Genomic DNA, 24,668 nt, shown 5'->3' with positions numbered 1-24,668 from the left:
TACGTTTGGATTTTTAAAGATAATCTAGCTCTGAACACAAGAGATGGTAAATTCACTTAAACACATCCATAGAAGGCTGACATTTCCGTTCCAAGCACATTAATTTTGTGCACTTACATGTTCTTTTGGTATTCTCTCTTTGCATCCCTGTGACTGTCACTATAATGGATCCATTTTATTATTTTTCCCCTATTTATCTGAACTCTCTCTGATCCCCCAGTCACCTGCAACTCTCACATAATCTCCCATTTTCTGATAGCTTGAGACCCTTCTATGATCATGTCTTCAACAAAGAACCGTGCTCATTTTATTTTCTAACTGACCCCACCACAAAGGTCTCGTGGTTTCAGAAGGAGGGTTTTCTTTTTTTGAATATAGCTCTGCACAAACTCAACATGGGCCTAACAGGGAAAAAGAGATTTTGGTCCACACTTTTTAACAGAGGCTGCAGATGGGAGAGAGGAGGAGGTGTTGTGCATGTTAGAATGAATCTCTAGCGATCAGCCCAGTTCCCATGGTCCATATTCAGTTTGGTTATTGTTGGTACCACAGCTGGGCAAATCATTCAAAAGTCTAATTTGAACTCCATCACTATGAACCAATCCATTTCTATATTGAAAATAAAAATCCCTTAACGTGGACTAGGTTTGAATTCATTTGCCAGTCAGCCCCGTGACTCAGAGCTAGATGCTGCTGAGTCTCACCCTTCCTGCCTGGAGACTAGGGATCAGCACTCCGCAGAACTCTTCCTACTCCACCACCTTCTCTGGACCCAGCAGAGAGAGCTCTCTTCAGGGCTGGGATCTATGTAGAAGTGGTGGGGACCACAGGCGCTGACTTTCGTTTTTGCTGGTGTATGCTCTTCGCCGCCCCCTCCCCTCCCATGAGAGCACTGGGCAGGGTGTTGGGGAGGGGGTGGGGGGGAAAAGAGGCCGACCAGGGGCAGGGCCTTGGAGGAGAAGAGGCTGAGAAGCAGGACCTTGGGGTGGAGCAGCGGGCGGGGCCTCGGTCCAGGTGCTGGGGCCCACAAAAGATTAATTCAGCCCTGAGGGTGCTGAGCACCCCCTATTTTTTTCAGGGGGTGCTTGAGCCCCAGAACACCCACAGAGTCGGTGCCTAGGGTGGGGACTGTATGACCAGCACCCCACATTGAGTGGGGACAGGGCTGGGTGGGAACAGCATTGCCTGCACATCACTCCCACTGAAGTTACAGCAATAAGTTTATACAGTTTAGGGCTTTACCAAGAGTATTACCTTTCCCATGAAGGCCCCTGTGTAGGTCCTTTTCAGTGAGATCCTCAGGGCAGCCAACCAGGGGTCATCCTTAAGAGCCATAGTGCCAGGAAGCAGAGAGCAGGCCAATGTGGAGGGGGGGGGGGGAGGAGCTGGTGCAGAGACCCTAATGCTCCCGGGGATCCCCTAGCATTTGTCAAGTAGGGGTTGGATCCCATGGCGCATTATGTGTGTGGGTCAAACCCTACCTCAGGTGGAACAATTTGGTGAGAACTCCACAAAGGCCTCTGCTGCAGGTTTCATCTCAAATGGAGCAACTTACAGCTCAAAATGTTTGCTGGACAAAATGCTAGAAAATTTGACATTTTGAAGAGGGAAAGAAAAAAGTAAAGAACCCCCAGAACTATGGGATTTACAAATTAATCAAAGGCCATAACAGAGTTTCACTTCTTTATAAGGAGCCCGTCATCTTGTTATGTAATGACTTATTTTTAAGCTGTGGGAAAAGGCCCATATTTATTCTCCAACTTGACATAAAGCAGATGCAGTGTGTCAGACTCAGCTGTTTGGGAGGACACAGGCTTCTTCTAGTCTTCAAAGAGATTTTGTTCATATATATTTGCAAACGCCTATTTACTAAATAAATATAGATAACACTTTATTTTGTTGGTAAATGCAGATGTACAACAATATTGCATTTCTATAGAAGTACCTACAACATCCACATTAATACTAAATTAATTAATTATTGTCCACAAAAGAAACAAGAGTGATAAAGTATTTTAAAAAGAGAAACAAACAGATATATGATGAATATATATGATTTCTGGATAAGAATCAAGTTTTTTTTTCTATTGACTGTACTCTATGTTTAATTGAAACATAGACATTTTGTTTCTATGAAATACCCAGTTATTTAGTATCAATTGTTTAGGATTTATTTGCTGCACAGTTTTAGCAATGAGTAACCTCTCTGCCTTCTTTAGCTTTTTAATGTGTGTGTATATGTATGTGTGTAAGAGTCATTTGGAAGATTAGACAGTTTGCCCTGAGGCCATAAGGCTTTGGAAATGCTCTGTTTAATTTCAGCAATGTCCCACACCTATTTTTAGATACATGCTATTTGTACATTTGTCTTGTCTCTCCCACTCAAGTACTGTCAGCTCCGAATTTCATTATAACTAGAGTGTGTTCATCCAAACAAACGAACAAACCCACAACAACCCTACGTTTCCTACAGATCAATTAGGAAAATTGTAAATCAGGAACCCAAAGTGGAATAAAAAAAAAACAAAAAAAAAAACCACAATCTTGTTTCATGAAAGTCCTTAAATCAAACAGAGCATTGTTTTAAGTGCAAGTACGCATGCTGAAAACCATGTGTTAACTCATGAAGAAACAGTGTTGTAACTCTCTAAAGGAAATAGTAAGCTGTCAGGAAAGAATTTCAGCAGAAGTGCTAAAAAAGACTGAACTCTTATTTATGGATCAGCTGAGTGTCCGAAACATAATGCTAAATTAATTTCATATAATTAAGGGTTATGTCTTAATGTCCTTTTTAGCCAGCCTTGGAACTTTGACACTTTTGTATACACTCCATATTTGCCTTTCCTTGCACATCCTTCTCCCCAGCTGACTATACCAGTAACAAAATAGGTGTCCTTGTATTTAGTAACATGTGGACCCCCACTGTCTCCCTGACATGCATCTTTAGTTACATTGTCATAGCCAGCACAGAACATGTTTTCTGTGATCGCAAAGTTAGTAGTTTGCTTGCATGAATTTCTATCAATATAGGGGACTTCAAGCACTTTAAGTTTGTTGGATACCCGTCCATGTTCAAAAAGACGTCCAAAACCACTAACAGTTCCAGATTTTTGATTCATCAGAATTTCGTTAGCAAATTCCGCATCAGGAAGGCATGCCGGGATAATATACCGAGAAAACTTTATAGGTTCCTTTAATTTTATAAGGGCTATGTCATAATCATAAGTTGCCAGAACAAATTTACCATGTACAAATATTTTTTCCACAGAGATCATCATTTCCGTGTTTTCTTCCTTATCTCTGTCCACTTCCCCTGTGTGAAATCATTAAAAATATAATTATTATGAGACACAGTACAACAAATAAAAGAAAACACTTCCTAGAAAAACTAAGGGACCAATACTCCATGGCCTTGCACTTTTTGTAGTCTTTTCTACTGGGCAAATCAGACGGACAATCCTCCCATCCTGATTTGGGAGCATTTTACTTGCACTTTGCACAGGAATAGATGACTACAGAAAGTGCTAAACAAGTGGTGAGTTAGGATCTTAGTGTTAAAATGGTGATTTTATTTAGGAATGTAATACAATGTTTTGTTCGCCATTGCCTACCACTTGGGCCATATAGGATAGGCATTCTCACAAGTGTAAATGGGATTTGGCCCTTTATTTGGCAACATACAAAATAATTTGGAAACACAGCTTCTTTGTGTTTCAAAATTCTTTAACATTCTCGCTATCAGCAAAAAATAACAGTGTCCCACATATTTTAGTATTGTTGCATGGGGTTTCTTTGGGAACTGGATGGGTTGGGACTTTGGGTTTGATAATATTTGTAAATTTTCTGGCTTGCTGTTGTACAAAGGGTATCATTTGCTTTTGTTGTATAACTACGAACTGTATTTTTGGGAGCCTAAAGCTTGCGATGAGTTCTTTTTGATAAATTAAAACAACAACAACTATTGAACAGGTCATTTTTAGGCCTTTCCAAATTTGCAGCATATTTCAGATCAATATCTAAATGTTGTCAAATACATATATTATTACCACCTTGATGCTATTTGATGAATTCTCCAAGGTTTGGTCTACACACAAAGTTAGATCAGTTGAAGTAAAGGTGTGATATTAAACTGATTTAGCTAACCTAGTGCATCTTTGTGCATCTATGCTCAGGTTTAAACGTCATTTATATCGGATGTAAACTAAACTAGTTTAAGTTAAGTCTAAACCAATGTAATACTGTCCACATGCAAAGTTGTATTAGTTTAGCCAAACTGGTTTAACATCACACCTTTTGGTGTACCTTTGTATGTAGGCAACTCCCAAGAGAGAGGGGTTTACCCACAGTCAAGCCGCCACTTCTACATCTAAGAAGGTATATCTGTCAGACCTTGACTCCATATGAAGTACTCTAGAAAGGGGTTCTACAGCTTTTGGTCTTTCTGCCAAGACCCTCTGGCCCACTGTCTGTAAGTCTGGTCTGGGCTTCCCCAGCTGCAGCATTCCTGGGAAATATGACTGTCTTAGCTGGCTGCAAAAATTCTCCAGATAATCAACTCCTACTCTGAGGGTTTTGTAGACTGGCATTAGGATTCTGAGTTTGAGGCAGAAGCAGGTGGAGAGCTGATATTTATGTAATGCTATGGGAACCTGAAATATGATTTTAATAATTTATAGATAAACAGATATGATCCATTGTTTATATATAATAAAGATCCTATGAACAAAATTAAAGACCCAAACAGAAAAAAGCCCCCATAAAAACCAAAACCAAAGATTGATAACAATGCAAATAACCTAATTCTGAACTGACCACCTTTGTACTTTTCACGTTTTTGTGTGTATTTCTAAAGCACCTTTTGCCATAGTATTTGTGGGCTCTTATTTATTTAACAGAAATCAACATTTCTCAGATTTTGGAATACCCTTCTCCCCAGCTTCCTCCAAATCTACGAACTGCACAAGGCCCATCTCTAAGGGCAGGGTGGGAGGGTATGGTAGACCAAACAGGAGTCAGTCACCAGAGGGTAACCAATACTTACAGGGTGGAGCAAGCTTACAAAAAGAGCATTGTGTGTCCTGCATCACAACCTGAAGGCGATGGGACTTGGACCCTGGCTTATCTCTGTCAGGAGTGAATTTCATAGCTGAGGTTTCTATTGAGACTGCCTAGCCCCTATCACTCTCAGGGCATGTCTACACAGCAGCTGGGAGGGAGGTGTGATTCCTGGCTTGGATAGAGATAGACATACTAGCTCTGCTTAAGTTAGCGTATTAGAAGTAGTATCATGGCTGCGGCAGCATGAGTTAGCTAGCTGCTTGACTGCAGTCCTGCCTAACCCCTTGGGTATGTACTCAAGCCATCGCTCGTGCTACCAGAGCTACACTGCTATTTTTACTGTGCTAGCTTTAGGGTGACCAGACAGCAAGTGTAAAAAATCAGGACACTGGTGTTTTTTTTTGGAGGGGGGGAGTAATACTTGTCTATATAAGACAAAGCCCCTAATAATGGGACATCTGGTTGCCCTAGCTTGAGCAGAGCTAGTGCATATATGTCTACCTGAGCTGGGAGTCACACCTCCCAGTTGCTATGTAGGCATATTCTCTGTTACCAGGGAGCTTTGGGTCAACACACCTCTACTGACTGCAGCTGCTGCAGAAGTCCATAAGGGATGAGGTAATCTCTGAAAGAGCTGGGTTGGAGCAGACCACTGGCTTATCACTATCACCTATGTACTATATATGGCTTGCAGGAAAAATGGGGTCTGTTCAGATGGGACAGACAACTCCTCCATTCTGGCTTTGGTTTAATTTGTAGCTATTGTTTTGAAATGGGCTGCTTCTTTTTCTTTCCTCCTTTGAAGACTTTCGTATTGAAGAATCAATATGAGGTTTTAGAGTGTGATCTAAAGATGGTGAGGCAAGGGCTCTTTCTTGCTTTCTTTTGGAGAGTGTTCCAAGGTCTTGGAGGTGATTTTGTATGTGAACTAGAGATTAGATACTGCTATGCTGGCTTTTTGAAATGCACAAGGATAGTTGCTGAAGTGGTACTCTCTTGAGTACATCTTCAGTGTGATTGCATTGATTTCTGCCAGGATTCATGGTCACAGCAGCAGTGCCCAATGGTTCATGGTGCCAAAAATGGCGGATATTATTCTATCATCAGAGTAATTTAACTTCTGTCCATCACCACCAGGAGATCCCCTGTCAGTCTCAACAGTGCAGTTTCAGAACTCTCCCATCGGCTTAGAGCGGCTATATGGGAGACCATACAGCGGCGCAGATGTGCCATTGTAAGCTCTCTATTGTAGCCATAGCTTAAGTTTCCTTTAGCTTAAACCTGTTTCAGTTAATTCATCTTAACTTTCCCGAGTGTCCCAGTGTAGCTAAAGCCTGAGATTTCAGAGTTTCTGGCTGGTAAAGAGGGTGAGATTTTGGAAAAGGCAATATTCTTAGTATCTTGAGGAGAGAAAGGAGGGGTAAAATTGCTAGAACTATTGTTCTTTATCACGTCCACATAGTTCACCAAGAGGAAAAAGAATTTCCACTGATGCCAGCTACAAAGTGAATCACTCATTTCCGTACCAGTCCAGGGACAAATTGAGGCAATCATGATAGCTGACAAGACAAAATGAAAATCTATGAGGAAAGAGACAGAAAGCATCCTGCATATAGAGATTAGAGGACAGATTGTTAGTCATTAATACCTGTTCTTGTACTAAAGGAATAAAATAATAACAGTCACTTACCGACAACAACTTTAATGGTTTTAGATTGGTTTATGCAGTGAGCTGCAGTAAGTATATAGAACTGGTTCAAAATTGTCCCTCCACAAAACCCTTCCTTGTCTTCATTTATTAGAAGAGCCTGCAAGGAGATAAAATGGATGACTCCAGAGGATAGAAAAACATAAGAATTCATAAATAGCTGGTTAAAATTAAAGCAACCTTTCCTTCATAGGTAATAGGTTTTTACATACTGTACATACATACAACTACAATACATACACCCGGTGTGTGTATATACAGGCAGTCCTTGGACTTATGACAAATTCGTTCCTGTGAATCCTAAGTTGAAAATGTTGTAACTCAAATCCCATAGGAACACTGTGGGATCGAGCATCAAAGTCGGAACCGACATTGTACAGTTGGAACGGGATGTCAATTTACAAACGTCGTAAGTGCTGTTCCGTCATAACTCGAACATCATAAAGTCGAGGACTGCCTGTATCTGTATCTGCCCAGCAACAGTATATATACTGTCCTTCAAACCACCCCCCAACTTCTCCAAGCCATCATCAGAAGCAAGCTCCCTACAGGCCAGGACACACCAACTCAAACTGGCATCAGACCCTGCCAGAACAGATGATGCAAAACCTGCAGATGTATCCCCACTGCTACAATGATCACTATCTCCCACAACACACCTTTCAAGATCCATGGGTCCGACACGTGTCTATTACAACACGTGGTGTACCTCATCCAGCGCACTAAATGCCCCAACAACTATGTGGGTGAAATCCGACAGTCACTACTCTTCGAATTAACACACAGAAAAATGATAAAAGACAAAAATACCACATCAGCTGAGGGTGAACACTTTTCACAAAGGGATCACTCTATATCTGACCTATCAGTCCTCATGCTCAAAGGAAACGTGCACAACACCTTCAAAAGACGAGCCTGAGGACTTAAATTCATAACTGTCCTAGAGACTAAAAATCATGGACTGAACAGAGACGCTAGATTTATGGCTCGCTGTAACAATTTGTAACCCATTAACCCCCAGTCTCTCCCCCCGCCCCTCCTGTCTTCAGCCCAGCATTTTTTGTTCCTCCCCTCCCCCCCCCCCCGCCCCATGACTGGAGGCCACCTCACCATGAATGGTCCCTCGCAATGTGTGTTAACTACTTATACTAAACAATTTGTTCATCTGAGTACATTTCCCAGACCTGAGGAAGAGCTCTGCGTACATTTGAAAGCTTGTCTCTCACCAACAGAAATGGATGCAATAAAAGATATTACCTCCCCCACTTTTTCTTTCTAATATCCTGGGACCAACACAGCTACAACATTACTGCATATCTCTCTAAGTGTAAGATATAAAACATACATATTTACCTGCCACGGACATTCACCAGGCAAGCAGTCATTACCACCTACTATCCTCGTATGAGGGTTTGGAGACACGTTAGTTTTAGGATCATTCTCTGTTCTATTGGGAGCTTTTGTTTCATTCTGAAGAAGATCTGGGCTGTCTGCGATACTGGTGATGTTTCTGTGGCTTGTCCCATTGTTGCTATACAGTTCATTGGGGTTGCCATCTTGTTCACTGGTAACACTGCTACTGTTACCAAATGAAATCACTGACCTCTTTTTTCTCTTCACATAAACTTTCCCACATGGGAAAGGCTCTGTAAGGACAACGATGAAAAGTTAGGATTTGATGTCCTAACAATACGGTAACTTTAGACATTTAAATGTACACTAGTCCCTTCAGGACAGCTAAGTTGAGTGGAGAGTTTCATGGTTAGAAAGCTCAATATGTGACCTTTCTTGTTCTTCTATTCATTTGTAATGTCCAAGTACATTTATTGATGTTTGTTTTTTATCCTGAACAAACAATTTCAGAACTTCCAGAAGCTCAGCATTCATAAGAAGCCCTACAGTAAACAAATGTGTGCCTAGGAGGGAGGAAAATGATTTGTACGTAAATAGGTATCACTTTCAGGGTTTCAAATGTTTGTATAAATAATAGAAAGAAGAGAAAACATACTCTATAAATGACAAAAAAAATAGTGTAACCATGTCCTTTAAAAGCTGAATCATTTACCAGGTTATCTTTAGAACAGCAGATTCCATGAAATTTTTCAAGACACCAGCAGGGGCTTGGCAGACAGCACAGAGCCTAAGACCAGATTGGACCAAAACCAATCGCATTTCTGTTGTCCTAAGGCATGTCCACAGTGCTAAGTTTTATGCACAGTGCTCAATTTCTATAGAGACAATGCTGAGCAAATAATTTCACTGAAAGTATGCTTTCAAAATCTTTAAAATGAAATATTTTCAATTATTCAGATTGTTATGATTATGCATCCACTCTTACAAAAAATGAGTATTTGGGCAAAGTGCTATATTTTAGGACTCATATAACTCCTTTAAACATAGTTTTTTAAAAAAACTTAAAGGATGTCATAAGCTCAATCATTTATCCTGATTAAATAAATTATTTTTTAATTTAAGATTAATAATATGTGAGGAACTGAATACCATCATTGTTATGTAAGTAGAGCTTGGTTGTTTTATAAATAATATCAGTGTATATTAATTTATAAGGTTAATCTATATTAGCATGACCCAAGCAGTTTATAAATGTAGTATTGTGTTCACTTTTTTTTTTTTAAATGGACCAAGCTCTACTTGAGGGAAAACTGTTTAAATGAGAAACAATTGCAAGTATAGTTTTCTGTCACCAGTGCTCTCTGTGCATTCAGATAATCACTATGGGCCATATCTTGCAGAAGGATGAGTGTCTTTGACTCCCATTCAGTTGGATTTGAAGGTGCTCAGCCCCTTCCAGGATCACAGGCAGGAGGCCTTAAAAATGCGAACTAGGCATCACCAGTGCCAAATCCAAATTGTTCATGCCAACAAAGGTATCCTAGACCATCAAAAGGCTGGTTTTCAATATACTAGAAATCTCATCACCATCTGCAACATCAAGTGGCAGGACAGGATCCCCAACACTGAAGTCCTTGCAAAGTGCCAAATCCCTGGGATCGAAAGCATGCTCATCAGAGCTCAACTTTGCTGGGTCAGACACATGGTCCACATGGAGGTTTCCCGTATACTGAGAGCGGCGCTCTTCTGCCAACTGAGCACGGGAACCTGCTCTAAGAGTCAACCCATCCTCAGATATAAAGACACCTTGAGGGCCAATTTCATAGTGTGCAAGATAGACATTAAAACCTGGGAACTCTTTGCACTGGGCAGACCCTGATGGAAGGGTCTGTGCCATGAGGCCACATCCACTTTTGAGGAGTGGCGTGTGAGGTCTCTGCAGAAGACAAGAGCATGTCGTAAAGCCAGCACCTCAAACCCTCCCCCCAGTGGCGACTACCCTTGCAAGACATGCAACCACATTTGCAACTCCCCGATTGGACTTGTTTCCCATGTGAGAAGCAATAAAAACCAAACCAACCCAGAACTCAAGTCAATACTAGCTGAACTCTCATCCATCAAAGCAAAGGGAGTATCCATCATCATCAATGCATTACTTCATACCTGTCGGAATACAAGATTTTTCATCTGGTCCCAGAATATAGCCAGTGGCACAGAAGCATACAACACCGTTTCTTTCAGGTCTGCAGAAGTGGCCACAATCGCCATTGTTCAGCTTGCAGTATTTTGGTATAACTACATAAAAGACACATTTGTGTGAAAATGACAAAGAAATGGTGACTTTATAAAGGCATATGCAGTTGATAATTCTTGTAAATTTGGGCCAGAGCCTTTGTCTTTTTCTTTGCAAGGTTTCAAACATGCCTCTGGCAGATGCATTATTCCTCATGTTGCGATAGTGCCCAAAACGTGCTAGACACTTTCAAACCACAGATGAAGACACAGTCTCTTCCCCAAAGAATGGATAGTTTAAAAAGACAAAGACAAGCAAGTGGTGGGGGAAAGGAGTATAACATACAAGCAAAGAGATCAGGGTGCTGGTAGGCATGTTATTCCTCCCTCCCTCCCTCCATACTTCATATCCCTCATTGTTCTCCCCAAACCAATTCCAGGCCTCAATTCCGATAACCTTCACCCTTCTCTCCCAGCATTTGAGAAACATTACCCATTCACTCACAAGATAAAAAAATAAGTGGATGACTTTTTCCATTTGGTTATGTCTACACTACAGCCTATGTTGGCAAAACTTATGTCGCTCAGGGGTGTGAATATTCCACCCCCTTGAGTGACATAAGTTACACGACATAAGCATTTGTGTGCACAGCAGAAATTCTCCTGCTGACATAGCTTATACCACTCGTGGAGATGGGTTTTTTTATGCCAATGGGAGAGTGTCTTTACCAGATATGCTGCAGCAGTTCAGCTGTATCGGTACAGCTGCCCTGCTGAAGCACTGTACATATAGAGATATCGTTAGTTTCTTGTAGCTGTCCCAGTAGAAGTGAGTATTCAGGAAGGATTTAGATGAAGAGAGGGAACCTCAAGGAGAATGGGGTGCCCAGGAGGGTAGAGAGTCACTGCATTATCTTCTGTAAATCATTCTCCCCCGGTTTGCCTCTTCCTCCTCTTGCTAGAGAATAAGTGGTGTAATACCAGATGAATTGTATCTGGGAGCGCAAATAAGGTGCTTTTATATTAGTTAGGTCCTGCAACCCTTACTCATCCGAGCATTCTTACTGAGTTCAGCCTGATTGTGAGGTAAGTATTACCCACATCAATAAGGGTTGTAGGACTGGGCACCTGCCTTGCAACATTAACAGAAGTTTTTGAGCATTTTTTAACCTTATCTATTTGCAAAGACATGGTAGTTTAATGGCTTACTGCACTGGCCTAGGTCCTAAGCCCGTGTGGCAGAGCTCTGACCTTGTCCCCATGGGTCCCGTGCTTCCAGGCGGTTTATACTAGCTTCAGAGGCTCACTGCAACCCTCCACGTAGCCCTTTTCTCTCTAGGACCAGGGATACAGTCTACTGAGCCCTTTTCATCATAAGCCAGCAATGGAGGTTGGTGAGAAAATTCCCACAGTCTCTGTTGCTACTATGGCCTCATGCCAAAACAGTTTAGCCTCCTGTCCTGACAGGGACCTGTTTTCCCCTCCCAGGAAGTGTTTCTGTAGTGGCGGGTTGGGGGCGGGGGCGAACCTGGGCCTGCCCTCTACTCCAGGTTCCGGCCCAGGGACCCTAATGATAGCAGCTGTTGGCAGCCAACCTTTTATTGCCAGAGTTGCTACATTTCCCTGGGCCACTTCCCCACAGCTCTCCTGCTTCTTCCTTCTTTACCCTTACCTTAGGGCTCCCTTACCAATGACTTGAGGGTGTCTTCATTAACCAGCCCTTCAACCACACTTCCTCTCCCCGGGCTCCTCCCTGCCTGACTGGAGTGAGCCCTTTTATATTATCAGAGGGGCCTTAATTAGAGTCAGGTGGTCACATTAGCTTAATGGCCTCACCTGACTCTTTGCAGGTTAATTGGAGTCAGGTGTTCTTATTAGCCTGGAGCAGCCCCTGCTCTGGTCAGTCAGGGAACAGAAAACTGTTAATCCAGTGGCCAGTATATCTGTCTTCTGCTACTCTGCTGTAGGCTTCGCCCGCCCACTTCCTGGATCCCAATAAGGCTACTCTGCTGTACCCAGCTGGCCTGGGTCTATTACAACAGGTATTGTTGGTTTCAGACCTGTCAAAACTTTCCCACCCATATTCTATCATTTATTCCTTAACTCTAAGGAAATGAGAAATATTGTCTACCCATTGGTTCTTTGAATATTTCGTCACCATCCTACAGTAAAAACAAAAACCTACCAGATTCACAGTTTTTGCCCTGATATCCATCCAAGCATGTACAAGTGTATGTGCCAATTCCATCTTTACACGTTGCACCATACTGACAAGGATTGAGTTTGCACTGGTCCCCATCTACAAAAAGAGGCCACAGCAGCTTTTAAGATACAGCATAAACATTTTCATTAAGATTTGAAGTATTCCTGGATGATGAATTTTGTTACTGTCCTTTTTGTTATTTGTATTTAAAATGTTATCTCAAGATAACCCTATGAGATTTAAAACTGCGTTTCCCAAAGGGTCCTAGAGCAACAGTAAACAATGACACCTGGAATACATACAGTTTAATATCATGCACTAGCCTTATCATACACGTACATTTTGTGCTGCTTTGACATTTGTATGTAATGGATCATGTTCCGAACAGAACCAAAATATTCAAAACTTCCCATAAACTGGAAATTCCTGAAAATTTTCATTTTGGAACCACCACATGGTGTATCGAAATGAAATATGCTCCCTGCGGACCCTGGCAGCCGCTGACTGAAATTTACATGATTATTGCCAGTTTCACAGATGCCTAGCACTGAACAGCTGTTGCGAAAGTGACAGAATTCCCATGCAAGCCCACCACACAGATTGCCCCAGGCTGGGCACCCCAGGGCTTCCAGGGTCTCAGGCCAGCTGGCTCCCTGGGCAGCCCAGCTGTCAGGACAGCTGGATCACTAGGTTGTGGGAGTTGGGCAGTCCAGCGAGCCAGCTGGCCTGGAAGTTTGGAAGCACTGGGGCCCCCAGCCCAGAGATAAACCACATGCCAGGGCTGCCCCAGAGGTCAGCTCCTGAAACACGTCCCAGGATTTTCAGGCTCTTAGCTCTACAGCATGGAGTCTGGAAGCCTTGAGAACCCCATCTTGAGATGGGGCTCCCAGGCATTCCAGGATCCCTACTTAGACTCAGGAACCTAGATTGAGATCCCCTGGTTAGAGCCTGGACTCCTAGGGTTTCCAGGCTCCCCAGCAGAAAGGCTGGAGTCCCTGAGAACCCTGGCTCAAGCCAAGCCTCTCAGAGCTTCCAGGCTCCCTGATGCAGAGCTGGGAGCCGAGCCAGGCTTACATTTCATGGCAAGGAGTCTGAAAGCCCTGGGCTCCCCAGCAGCCCCCAGGTGAGCTGTGGTTCAAACAAGTGGTTCATTGAAAGTTCATCAAACCTGATAAGTTTCCGCAAAACATTTTGGGTTCCTAGAATTGGTATTTTCTGACAAAAGGCTGCTAGAAACTCCTGACCAACTCTACTCATGTATTGTGAAGCATAACTCTGCCTCCTACAGAAAAGGCTTCGATACTACTTCATTGTCAGAGAGTGCAACATTTGTGCTGAGGGTTGTGAAGGCCAGATAACCCCAAAGATCTTAGGGGACACGCAAAATCTTCAGATAACAGGAGAGATGGCTCAGGAGTGTCCCCTATTCTGCTGGTATTTTTCCTTGTATTACCTAGCTGTGGTATTGCAGTCCCCAAGCAATCAAAATCGTGAGTCAGGCCCCTACAAAATCATGTGATTGGCTTAAAATTCATGAGATTTTAAAAAAATTAATAAATTTGGTGTTCCTATTATTTGTCTTGCAGCCATTGAGCCTTTAGGGGTCACATTTTCAAACTCTTCTCCACAGCCACGATGTTTTTTTTAAAATGATAACTGAGATTCTTACCTAATCTGGGGTTTTAAGAAAAACACCAAATATTGTGACGGTTGACACCCCTGCAGCAGGGAGGCAAGGACAACCATGAACATGGGAGCAGCGTGGTATAGCTACAGTGGTTTATTACTAAATTACCTCCCCTCTGTGCCTCTTTGAACTTGGGCTGCCACCATTATCCCCTGTCTTCCTCTCCTTGGGCTGCCTCTTTACAGGATAATCAGGAAATCAGGTGACTTTCCGGCTTATCTGCCACAGGGTCATAACCACAGTTAACTCGTTTCCCATTCTTAGGGTATATCTTCACTGAAGAGTTATCCTGGGCTATAGCTTGGGTGTTGCCCCAACCCCTGTTCTGTCTACACAGAAAAACCTCTAACTTGGTCCTGAAGGTGCTTTAGGCCTGTGCTAGCAGGCATGATTGAGTATATAGGCTTGAGCTTGGGTTTTGCTTCAGCCTGGGCTGGCAACCAACCTACTTTGCAGTGAGAATGCAGGCTAATCAAACCCAGGTGCTGCTGGACCTCTAAGTTTATCCACAATTCTACCTGGACCGTACTTTCTCTTCTACCTCCCCGCTCTTTCTGCACTGTAAATCACCTACACTGGCTCAGCGTATTAACCCTACATTAGTCTGCTCCACTTTTGCTGAATTTCCACTGCGTTTGAACTGAGATGCAGTTCAAGAAATCCTCTTCCTGCGCTGCCAGTTGGCCAGAAGCGGACACTGGCTTTCTGGTAAAGATGTGATAACAGTAAGACCCATCCTTTGGGGAAATGTACCCCAAATGACACTTTTATGTCTAGCGGACAGGAAAGAACCAGAGGAGCAGAGAAGTCAGCCTGGTATACTACAAATCACGTTGTGGTTTGCAGAGTGAATTCCATAATGACATTCTTGTTAAAAGTGCCTACTGCCACATTCTGTTTGATTTCCCTTTCAGAACTGTCTGTATTAATGAATAGCTCTGATTGGAAGTAATTTGCATACAGTATTGTTCTCATGTCACTGCCAGACAGCAGCTCTATGCCAGGGGCAGAGAGAGAGCATGCTCACCCTGTGAATGAATTCATAGAGCAGCTCAGTTTAATGCACTGCTAAGAACCATGGAATATCCCACCAGAAACCTGTCCCAGCACATGGGTCTGGCACAGTTGGTGCTTTGCACTGGGGATGCTCTACCTGGGCTAGGCTAGCTTGGGCTAACTCTGCAGTGAAGACATATGTGCTGTCCTGTGTGTGTTGGAGGTAGGGTTACTACCTTTGAAATGCAAAAAAAGGCAACCCCCCTCCAAGGCAAGTCCGCCTCAAACACAAGGCAACTCCACAACCCCCGCTTCTACAGTCATTTACAGTATCTAGAGAGATAACACACATAGATAAGATTGATCATATTGCACATCTCCTTGCTCTCACATGACTCATACCCTCTCTCACACACGTGCGGTGCACTTGCGTGTTGGTGGCCAAACAGCTGCCATATTTTCCAACTGTTTTGATCTGTTATTGCTTAAACTGCACAAGTGGGAACACTGCAGCATCTTTAGCTGGACACAGAAACCTTTAACATTAGATATCCCAGTGTATTATGATAATAATGTAAATCTTTAGACCCACGTTAAAAAAACCCCTAGCAGATTAAATTATTTTTCTGGCAACTGGCATATCCATTAAATAAAACCTGGCCAGGCTGGTCAAATACTGGCCAGGTGGTAACCCTAGTTAGGAGTGATGAGGAAGGCCAGCTGCTTCTTTGCCATCATGAAGAAGACCCTTGGAATTGGGTAGGGGAAGATTTGACTTAGTGAACAAAGGAGAGGCGTGATAGGGTACGGGTAGAGGAAGCCAATGGGCTCCTTTTAAAATCAGAAAATGGTAAGTAGTGGTGTCCCAGGGCTTGGGAGTGGTGTGAGTGTGAGATGTGTCCTTTAGGTTTGAGTCTGGGGAACTTGAAAGTCCAGACCTAAGCGAAAGGGCTGATTTGCTGTGAAATCCCTGTGTACTGGACTCCACGGTCCCGGTTTAATAAATTACTAAATCAGTAATGGTCACCATGCAAACACCATTGCAAACTGAAGCTTCTAGGGGTCACACAGCTGCGTTGTTTACTTATCAGTCAACAAATCTTTTCTTTTTCTTTTTTTTTTTTTTATAAAGTGTGTTTCTCTCAGGGCTTGTCTACACTTACCAGAGGACTGGCACTGTGGTGATCGATGCATCAGCGGTCAATTTAGCGGGCTAGTGAAGACCCACTAAATCAACCGCAGATCGCTCGCCTGTTGACTCCTGTACTCCATCTGACCGAGAAGAGTAGGGGGAGTCGACGGGAGAGCATCTCCTGTTGACGTTGCATAGTGTGGACCCCGCAGTAAGTAGATCTAAGCTACGTTGTCTTGAGTTACGCTATTCACATAACTCAAATTGCATAGCTTAGATCGACTTTTCCCTGTAGTGTAGACAAGGCCTCAGTGTCCAAAATGTTGTAATATATATTCTCTAAGGTTTAAGAACAAAGTACAATTAAAGTATTCCTTACCTATATATTTATTCCAGAACTCATCCTAATGGGGAAAAACAACAGATAGGCAGAGATTAGTGAATCAGACTCTAACACAGAAGCTTTCATACAAATATACTAAAAATAGTTTTGTTTAAAGACACAGTTAAAGTGGAACTTCTTAAGTTGGATGTAAATACAGGCCCCTGTAGTGCAGTGTTCTACTTTAACTGAGTCTTTAAACAAAACCATGAAGTCTAGACATTTTTGTATCAGTGAAAGTTGAGCTACTCAGCTAATAACCTGATCCCAGAGGGGGTTTTAAGAAAAAAACCCACCAGATACAGGGAGAATTGGCAACACTGCAATCTATGGTGGGAGAATATGGCCCTGGTGATGTTTTGTATCTCAATTAGGTATGATCCTATATAAAGTGAACACTGAAAGAAGGCAAAGTGCATTTTTTTTCCTCTCTCTCTCATGGCCTCTTTTCTTTCAGTTTTCCTGGTTAAATATATAGCTTATCATCATATATTGCTTCTTGTAGATGTTCGCCACAGCTGAGCTAACATGTCTTAATTAGTCCACTTCCTAATATTTTGTGAATTTCATAGTGCAACCCAAACAATGCTTTAACAGACCTTGTTGCCTTAGGAGAAGAATAGTTATAAGAAGTGAACTTGTTTGACTTCATGGAAGTTATTTGAATCCTGTGGTGGAAGAATAGGGCCATAATGCTCAATTATAAAGAGAAAAGTGACAACAACCCATGTTCAGGTCACAGTCAGCCTGAAGATTCTCCCCTACACTCCATTTACAATCCATAACCCGAACAATCTTCCCTTAAAATCCTCCTATGCCCTATGGCTCAGAGCAGACTGCCTGTTTTCTGCCAGGGATACAGTATAAAATGTGGAAAAAAGAAAAGGAGTACTTGTGGCACCTTAGAGACTAACAAATTTATTTGAGCATAAGCTTTTGTGAGCTACAGCTCACTTCATCGAAAACGTGGGAATATAAATGTTACATCCAAGTTACTAACCTTCAAGCTATGTGGCTCTGCTTTCTTGATTTTTCTCTCACTTTCTGTTCCATCTTGCCTCTGCCCTCCCCCTAGTTTCTTTGTGCTCTTCCCCCAATGCCTCACCCACCTTTTGAAATACGTCTCCTCACCAAATTTCACTCTTTGCCTTCCAAACATTTTGTGTTCCCTTCTCTAGTCACCCCAATCCCCTGAAGTCTCTCTGGTCTCCATCTCAACCTTCCCTCCCCTTAACTCCTACATCTCTTTCTTGCTCCTTTGCCTTTCTCATTCCTGGTTTCCCTACTTGTGGCCTCCTATTTCTTCTCTGGCTGGCTCAGCCTTCTTCCTGCTGCCAAGAGTCAGGGCAAGGCTGGGACTCAGAACATAGGCTCTAAAACTAGCAATGGGATAAGCTTCCTCTCTGGTGAGGAAGGGGACATGGACTCTTCAAGGCCAGCCTAGTAGATAACCTTCCTGCTGCCCAAAGGAGTCACTCTCCCTCTCCAAGACCTAAGGGGACACTTTGGTTTTGCACAGGCAGAAAGCCAGCTGGAGAGTCAGATTATCACATGAGGACACTGAAAGGAGGTCATCATCCAGTATAGTCAGTAAGCCAGGCTGACAAGAACTGCCAGTAGCACAGACGACCTCAGTTTGAGCCCGTGAAAAGACATCAGATCATCGAGTCCAGCCTGCTACAAGGTCCCTGATCCTCAGCTGATGAGCCTCAGCGTAAATTAGAGCTGCACAGCAGCAGCTTTATCTTACACCACAGAGACAAGTTCCATGTGGAATAGCGAATCCAGCCCTTAAATGTCTGAGAAGTACCAGGCATTTGAGATAAGCTTGGTTAATATCTTACGAGAACTTTCTCCTCGGCAGTGGTTGCCATCTCAATCAGCCTTCTTGTACTCTCTCCATCTCATTTCAAATCTCATCTGAAAACATCTGTTCTGCCTGGCCTGTATTTCTTAATGCAGAAAGGGGCTCCACTGACCACACGCAGAGCACAGGAGGGGTTGAGAATCCATCCTTTCAATATTTTATACTAACAGTGTTAGAGATGCTTTAAGTAGGTCACTGTCTAAACTAAACAGATCAGAAACAGGTAAAAGTGAACAGGTGGCTTTAACATGATCTGATCTGGCAAGACCTGAACTAGGACTGGATGCCTTTTCAGATGTTGTATGTTTCGCTCTGCTCCTCTGATGTTAAAAAACCAAACTTTGCCATTCAGCCCACTTCTAATATTTAAAACAGAAAGTGCCTGAAATCACTCTGTGGGTTTAATGTTATCAGTAACTAGTGATATTAGGGGCCTTTCAGTTGAAGGCCTACTTGTTTCATGTTGATTTGTCCTTACAGTTTTCTCTGTGTCTTCGAAGGCTTCTCTGGCTTCTTCTTTTGAGCAGCGTTCCTCATAACATTCTCTTTCAATGTTCCCTTTCTTCAGCTCCTCAAAAAAGGAATTAGCACGCTTTGTTCTTCCCAAAAACTTGTTTGCATTTTCTTCCTGTAAAAACACTAAATGGAAAGGAAATGACATGTATCATTTTAAAACTGATGCCAAAGAACTCCCTTAGAAAGGAGTCAATAAGTTGAGTAAAAAAACCACATAACAAACCCGAATCTCTTTCTAGGCACCATTACCCAAAGCAGAATAAAAGATTCTGGCCCATATGTATCAACTCCTTATGCCAGCAAGGTATATCCCAGTATCCCTCCAAAAAACCTGTTCAAACAGTTGCCCCTTGACAGGGTGTGGATGGACCCTGAAATTCTGTCTTACTTCACTTAATCTTGAAAATAAGAAAATGCAAATTGCTGCTTACGTTTTGCTTTTTGATTCCCTGCTCTAGCACCAAATAAAGTCTCTCACACACCCACCAGGGCTGCACAGCCCAAGCCAGGTTTCCCACACAGCAATTCCTCCTGGCTGCCGGGGGCTGCTGTGGCACTGACAGGTAGGAAGACCATGTCCGCCTGCTTTGTTCTGAAAGCTGGTGAGCAAGCAGCAACAGTGGCTGCTTCAGGGGCTCATTGGCCAGGAGGTGGATGGGACAGAGACTCCAGGAGGAATGAAATGATAAGACAGGGATTCAAGGAGCTCACGGGTGAGACTGTTCCAGGAGCCCTGCCCCAGCCAGCACAATCCCCAAGACTCCAGGCTTTCCCCGCCCGCATCTTCCCAAATGCTCCTGTGCTGTCCCAGGCTCTCCTTTCAGACCCAATAACACCCCAGGTTGCCCTCAATAAGATCCCCATCTAATTGAAACGTCAGGGTAAGGTGATTATAATTGCATTCTGGTATTTAACTAACAGTGGCTACATATGAACATTGTGTCTAGCGCAGGTGGGGTCTGAGCTCATTTGTTTTAATAAGAGCAGGGCATGATGGTAAATATTTGAGAATGGCTGCCCCAGAGTTTAAAAGGGCAGCTGCTATTTTATTAAATTGGAGAAGCAGTTCCCGCAGGTCCATCTCAGCCACTTGAATGCATGAACAGTGCTGTTACTTCCAGAAGGGGGCAGGAATACATGCACGTAAATCATTATATTATTACCAGAGTCAACTATTGAGTGTACTAATCATCATCAGTTACTGTGCTGTAAACGCTGACATGCTGGTGGGTTTTGATAAACATACTGAACTCAGTTTTTCACACCGCAGGTCAGTGGCAGAGTTGGGGCTAGAATGCAAGTCTTATGGCCTCATGCCCTATCCAGTGGATCATGCGGCCTCCCTTGGCATAGAACATGCAGTTCCTGGACTGTTTTGTTGTACACCTGATTATTATTAATTAATTGATTATTTTTATTAACTATGCACTTTAATGATCACTAAAGGAAATAAAGGGTTGTTACAAGGAGGGAGAAAAATTGTTCTCCTTAACCTCTTAGTATAGGACAAGAAGCAATGGGCTTAAATTGCAGCAAGGGCCGTTTAGGTTGGACATTAGGAAAAACTTCCTGTCAGGGTGGTTAAGCACTGGAATAAATTGTCCAGGGAGGTTATAGAATCTCTGTCACTGGAGATTTTTAAGAGCAGGTTAGACAAACACTTATCAGGGATGGTTTAGATAGTACTTAGTCCTGCCATGAGTCCAGGGGACTGGACTAGATGACCTCTCAAGGGCCCATCCAGGCCTATGATTCTATTAATTAGATTTGAGACAGTTGGTGTTTTGTTTTCAGGGGGAATGGCTGGATCAGCCTCAGCAGGCCAGATTCTGCCAGCGTTACCCACATTGGGTAGTACCTTACTGCCGCATGGATTCCCATTGATTTCAATAGAACTACAGCCAGGATGAGGTCTAACTCTTTGTCAGTGTAGCTGTGGGTGTCTGGTTAAATGATTTACAGCCCATAGTTCACTCATTATCTTGCTTATCCTTAAATTAATTTTCCGGCTCTGTAGTTGTGAGGAAGTGACAGGAGGCAGCTGTGTACTAGTGTGGTTTTAATCGCTAAATGTTGCCGCCACTACCGATTATTACAGCTAGGAATGGCGTATTTATGACCCAGTCTGTTCTGTCTGTGAGAGTGGTCTCTTGCGTCCCTAAATATTCCTGCCTCAAAACATAGTAGGCTGTTTGCCTGGTAAAGCAGAACAGTTGAGACACATGCAAAGAGGGTCTTTTTGGAATCTAAACAGGCTGGCAAAGAAATCGCCCAGGGCAGAATCCTTGGAGGCTGATTTTGTACTTAGGAACTATTGGGTAGTTGTTTGTTTTAAGCAGTGTTTGGCTTGTTGGCAACTGCAGCACAATAGCACTGAGGACTTAAAGAATGGATAAAGGAAAAGCAAATCTTCTGGTCTATTTAAGGTCCCCAGGATGGCCCCCTTTCCATAGGATCTGAGCACCTCAAGTCTTTAATGTATTTATACTCACAAGTGCCCTCTGCGGTAGGGCAGTGCTATTTTGCCCATTTTACAGATGGGGAGCTATGGCACAGAGTGACTGACACAAGGTCACACAGGGAGTCTGTGACGGAGCAGGGAATTGAACCCCTGGCTTCTGGAGTCCCACGCTAGCTCCCTCTGGTCTCATTTGATTTAGGAAATTATCCACCTACCTGGCATCTCATTCCCAGGAAGCTGCAGAGGATGTACATTCCTTACAAGATGGTATTGTAGCTTTGGGGGCATACGCAGTTTGACACTAGCCCTTTTTAAATTAAAATATCAACAACAGCAAACACTAAACCCTAAAATGTCTGTCTTCTTGCTCTCCCCTCTCTCCCACTCTTATACAGATCTTTATTCCTTTTCCTTCCTCCTCCCCCATTTTGGTTTTTGTCTCTCCTTTCCCCATAGTGTTCTCTCACAAGCTTATCTGCCTCTCCTCAGACTCCTTTTCACATGCTTTGAAGAAGTCGGGGAGGCACAGGGGCAGAGACTTCCCTTCCTACTGTCTGGAGCCACATCTCATTTCTTCTAATTGTTGGTTTCCCTTCTCCACTCCCCCATACAGCTCCCCTTCTCCTGGGATGGAGGGGATTTCCCCCTTCCCTTTTATGTCTCCATTCCCCCTCCTCAAGTCTGCTGGGTGGAAGGGGACTACCCTCCCTCTCACTAGCTTCTGGGTTGAAGGGTAGTTTTTCTCCAAGGTGGGAGGTATTGTTTTCTGCCTCCCTCATCTCTGTGGGAAGAAACATTTCCTCTCTTTTTAATTTTCGCCACAGACAGGGTTTTATCTCCAGGTACTGCCTCTGCCCCACCCTTATCTGCCCCACACCTTGACTGGGAAAACTGAAAGTGTGGCCATGACATTAAAACTCTAGGCAAACCAGTTCATAGCGACAGTACCTGGTGCTGAAACTGATCACACACACACTGCAGGTATGAAACACCAACATGTAAGATGTCAGACACTCAAGCATGGGGGGGACTCCCCTGGGCTTACTCTGCTCCTGTCCTGCCACATAAGAGCTCATTCCTCACTTAAAACCCCAAACCAGCCTCAGAGGCAAAAAGTCAAGATTCTCTTACCATTTCCTTCAGCTTGCAGGCAACCTGCTATGGAAGTGAAAAGCAGTATGAGGAACAACTGGCCAGCCATGACACTCATCTGTAGAAAACAGTTTTCTCTCTCTCTTCCCACACTGCAGGGCTGTCACTGACCAAGGTTTAATCAGTACCAGACTTCCTGTTATGTGCTTTGCTGTGCTGTACTTCTTATCACAACAAATAGTGTTTATGCATGTTTGGACGTGGATTGTCCAACTTAACATGCTGATTGGATGGCTGGGCCTTTCTTGGCGATGTCACAGCCAGAACTGAATTAAAGAAATCTGGAGTCCTAACCCCAGGAAAAATAAAATGTTCTTCTACTTACCTCTGGCATTGACATACAGGAAGCGGGAAAGCTGATCTGTATTTATGTGACTAATCACCTATAGATTTCCATGCAAGGAACACTAAAGGGAAGGAAGTCCTTTCCTGAAGTACTTTTCTAGGAAATGTTGCATTTTGAATCTAAATTGAAAACATGTCCTGCAGGGTCTTAGCAGTGTGTGTTGCAGGGTGCTCATTTACTAATTAACGTGTTAATTATTCCAAAGTACGTGCACAAAAGCCTAGGATCCATGTGAGCTGTTGCATTTCTATTGGTTAGACGGGGTCTGAGTACAGACTGAAGAGGAAATGCTGTTGCAACTAATTCTCTAATCTGCACGTCTGCTTCATTATATGCTCTGGAGAGAGTTGTGCAGAAGAAGAGCTGGGGATGCTGGAGAAGGTGAGGTTTTGGAAGCTGGCTATTTTAGTCAGAAAACTTCTTGGAAACCTTTTCTATGTGTAATAAAAGCGAAATATTTTTGAAAGAAATCTAATTGGGTGCATTGTGATTTTTCAATATAAGACGACAAAGCTTTTATAGATAGGCTATAAATAGCCTAGAGATGGAAAGGATATATTAATAAGCAAACTGAATAAAAATGACCGGGATGGCAACAAAATAGGCCATATTTGGCTGTCTAAATAAGATGGAAATTTACAGCTAATATTCATGATTAGATGGTTTTGTTTAATAGGCCACTGTTGTCATCCATGCTAGCTGCAAGAGGTGCTCAGAGCTAGGGTTGTCAACGCTCCCACTGCCTGGACCATTTGGCAGGTGATAAGAGTGCCCTCTCCCTTCTCTTGGTCCAGTGGGGAGGAAGGTTGAAGAGCTCAGTAATTCCCTGACTCCTGTGGAGTCTAGGAATTGACCTGCTCCTGAATCAGACCCCCGAGGTATCCACCCAGTTACCTTTAGTAGTTTTCAGTTGCTTTCTACACCCTTCTCTTCCAACATCTTCAGGGTGAAGGACTGGACCCAGCTGACCCATTTTCAACAACTTCAGTATTTGGGGCCAGGGGAGTGGCAGGTAGACCTGTTGCCCCACCCCCCAGGCCAGGAAGGATCTTTTAAAGCTGAACCCTTTCTTCTGTTTTCCAGCATCAGGAGTGGAAGTGCTATAGATCCCCCAGAGTGCGTTGGTCCTCAAGGAAGTCCCTACTCTCGGCTGTGGCAGGATTGTTTCTTATGCTTCCTCACTTATTTTGTAGACTTTTGTCCAGTAAAGCTTAAAATATCACAAGGGATGGGGTTTCCACTACATATTTTGGGGACTATTTCTCAATTGAACAAATCCCGTTGTCAGGAAATTTGTCAGGATATTTTGCCTCAATCTTCCTTTTTATATTTTCACCCCATTGCACCTAGGTAGCGCCCCATTCATCCCATTAAACAATTGCTTCCTTTGAGTTCACACCTTTGATACCTTAGGAGTTCACTTTCACTCTCTGCCTCAATCATTTTTTTAGCCAAGATACACATATTAAAATTGTAGTTAAAACATCCTTTGTAAAGCAGTCCATCTAGCCACCTCATCATTTTTCTTGTTTTTTTCTGAATACCCTCCAGTTTGTCAGTATCTTTCTGTAAATG

At 43.1% G+C, this 24,668-nt stretch overlaps 1 protein-coding gene across 1 annotated transcript; it reads right to left on the bottom strand.

Annotated features, from left to right (window-relative positions):
• Window positions 1-1,865: 1,865 nt before the first annotated feature.
• F10 (coagulation factor X) lies at window positions 1,866-22,885 on the bottom strand. The gene is made up of 8 exons (XM_007063955.4): window positions 22,727-22,885; window positions 19,097-19,257; window positions 16,749-16,773; window positions 12,537-12,650; window positions 10,283-10,414; window positions 8,120-8,412; window positions 6,749-6,866; window positions 1,866-3,313 (listed from the first exon to the last, which is right to left on the bottom strand). Exons 1-8 carry the CDS (start codon window positions 22,803-22,805, stop codon window positions 2,766-2,768), a joined length of 1,470 nt encoding a protein of 489 aa, XP_007064017.2. The 5' UTR covers window positions 22,806-22,885; the 3' UTR covers window positions 1,866-2,765.
• Window positions 22,886-24,668: the final 1,783 nt, after the last annotated feature.

Source organism: Chelonia mydas, chromosome 1 (assembly GCF_015237465.2).
Source record: "Chelonia mydas isolate rCheMyd1 chromosome 1, rCheMyd1.pri.v2, whole genome shotgun sequence".
Taxonomy (NCBI): domain Eukaryota; kingdom Metazoa; phylum Chordata; order Testudines; family Cheloniidae; genus Chelonia; species Chelonia mydas.
The sequence above is the reverse complement of the archived record's forward strand: the minus strand, read 5'-3'. Positions and strand labels throughout refer to the sequence as shown.

What these genes read in the sequence shown, in the direction of transcription:
- F10 (XM_007063955.4), bottom strand. Translation starts at nt 22,805, where the DNA reads ATGAGTGTCATGGCTGGCCAGTTGTTCCTCATACTGCTTTTCACTTCC. An exon ending in CTGGTGAATGTCCGTGGCAG is followed by an intron (nt 6,867 to 8,119) that starts GTAAATATGTAT and finishes ATCTCCTTGCAG; the next exon opens with GCTCTTCTAATAAATGAAGA. An exon ending in AACCATTAAAGTTGTTGTCG is followed by an intron (nt 3,314 to 6,748) that starts GTAAGTGACTGT and finishes GATTTCACACAG; the next exon opens with GGGAAGTGGACAGAGATAAG.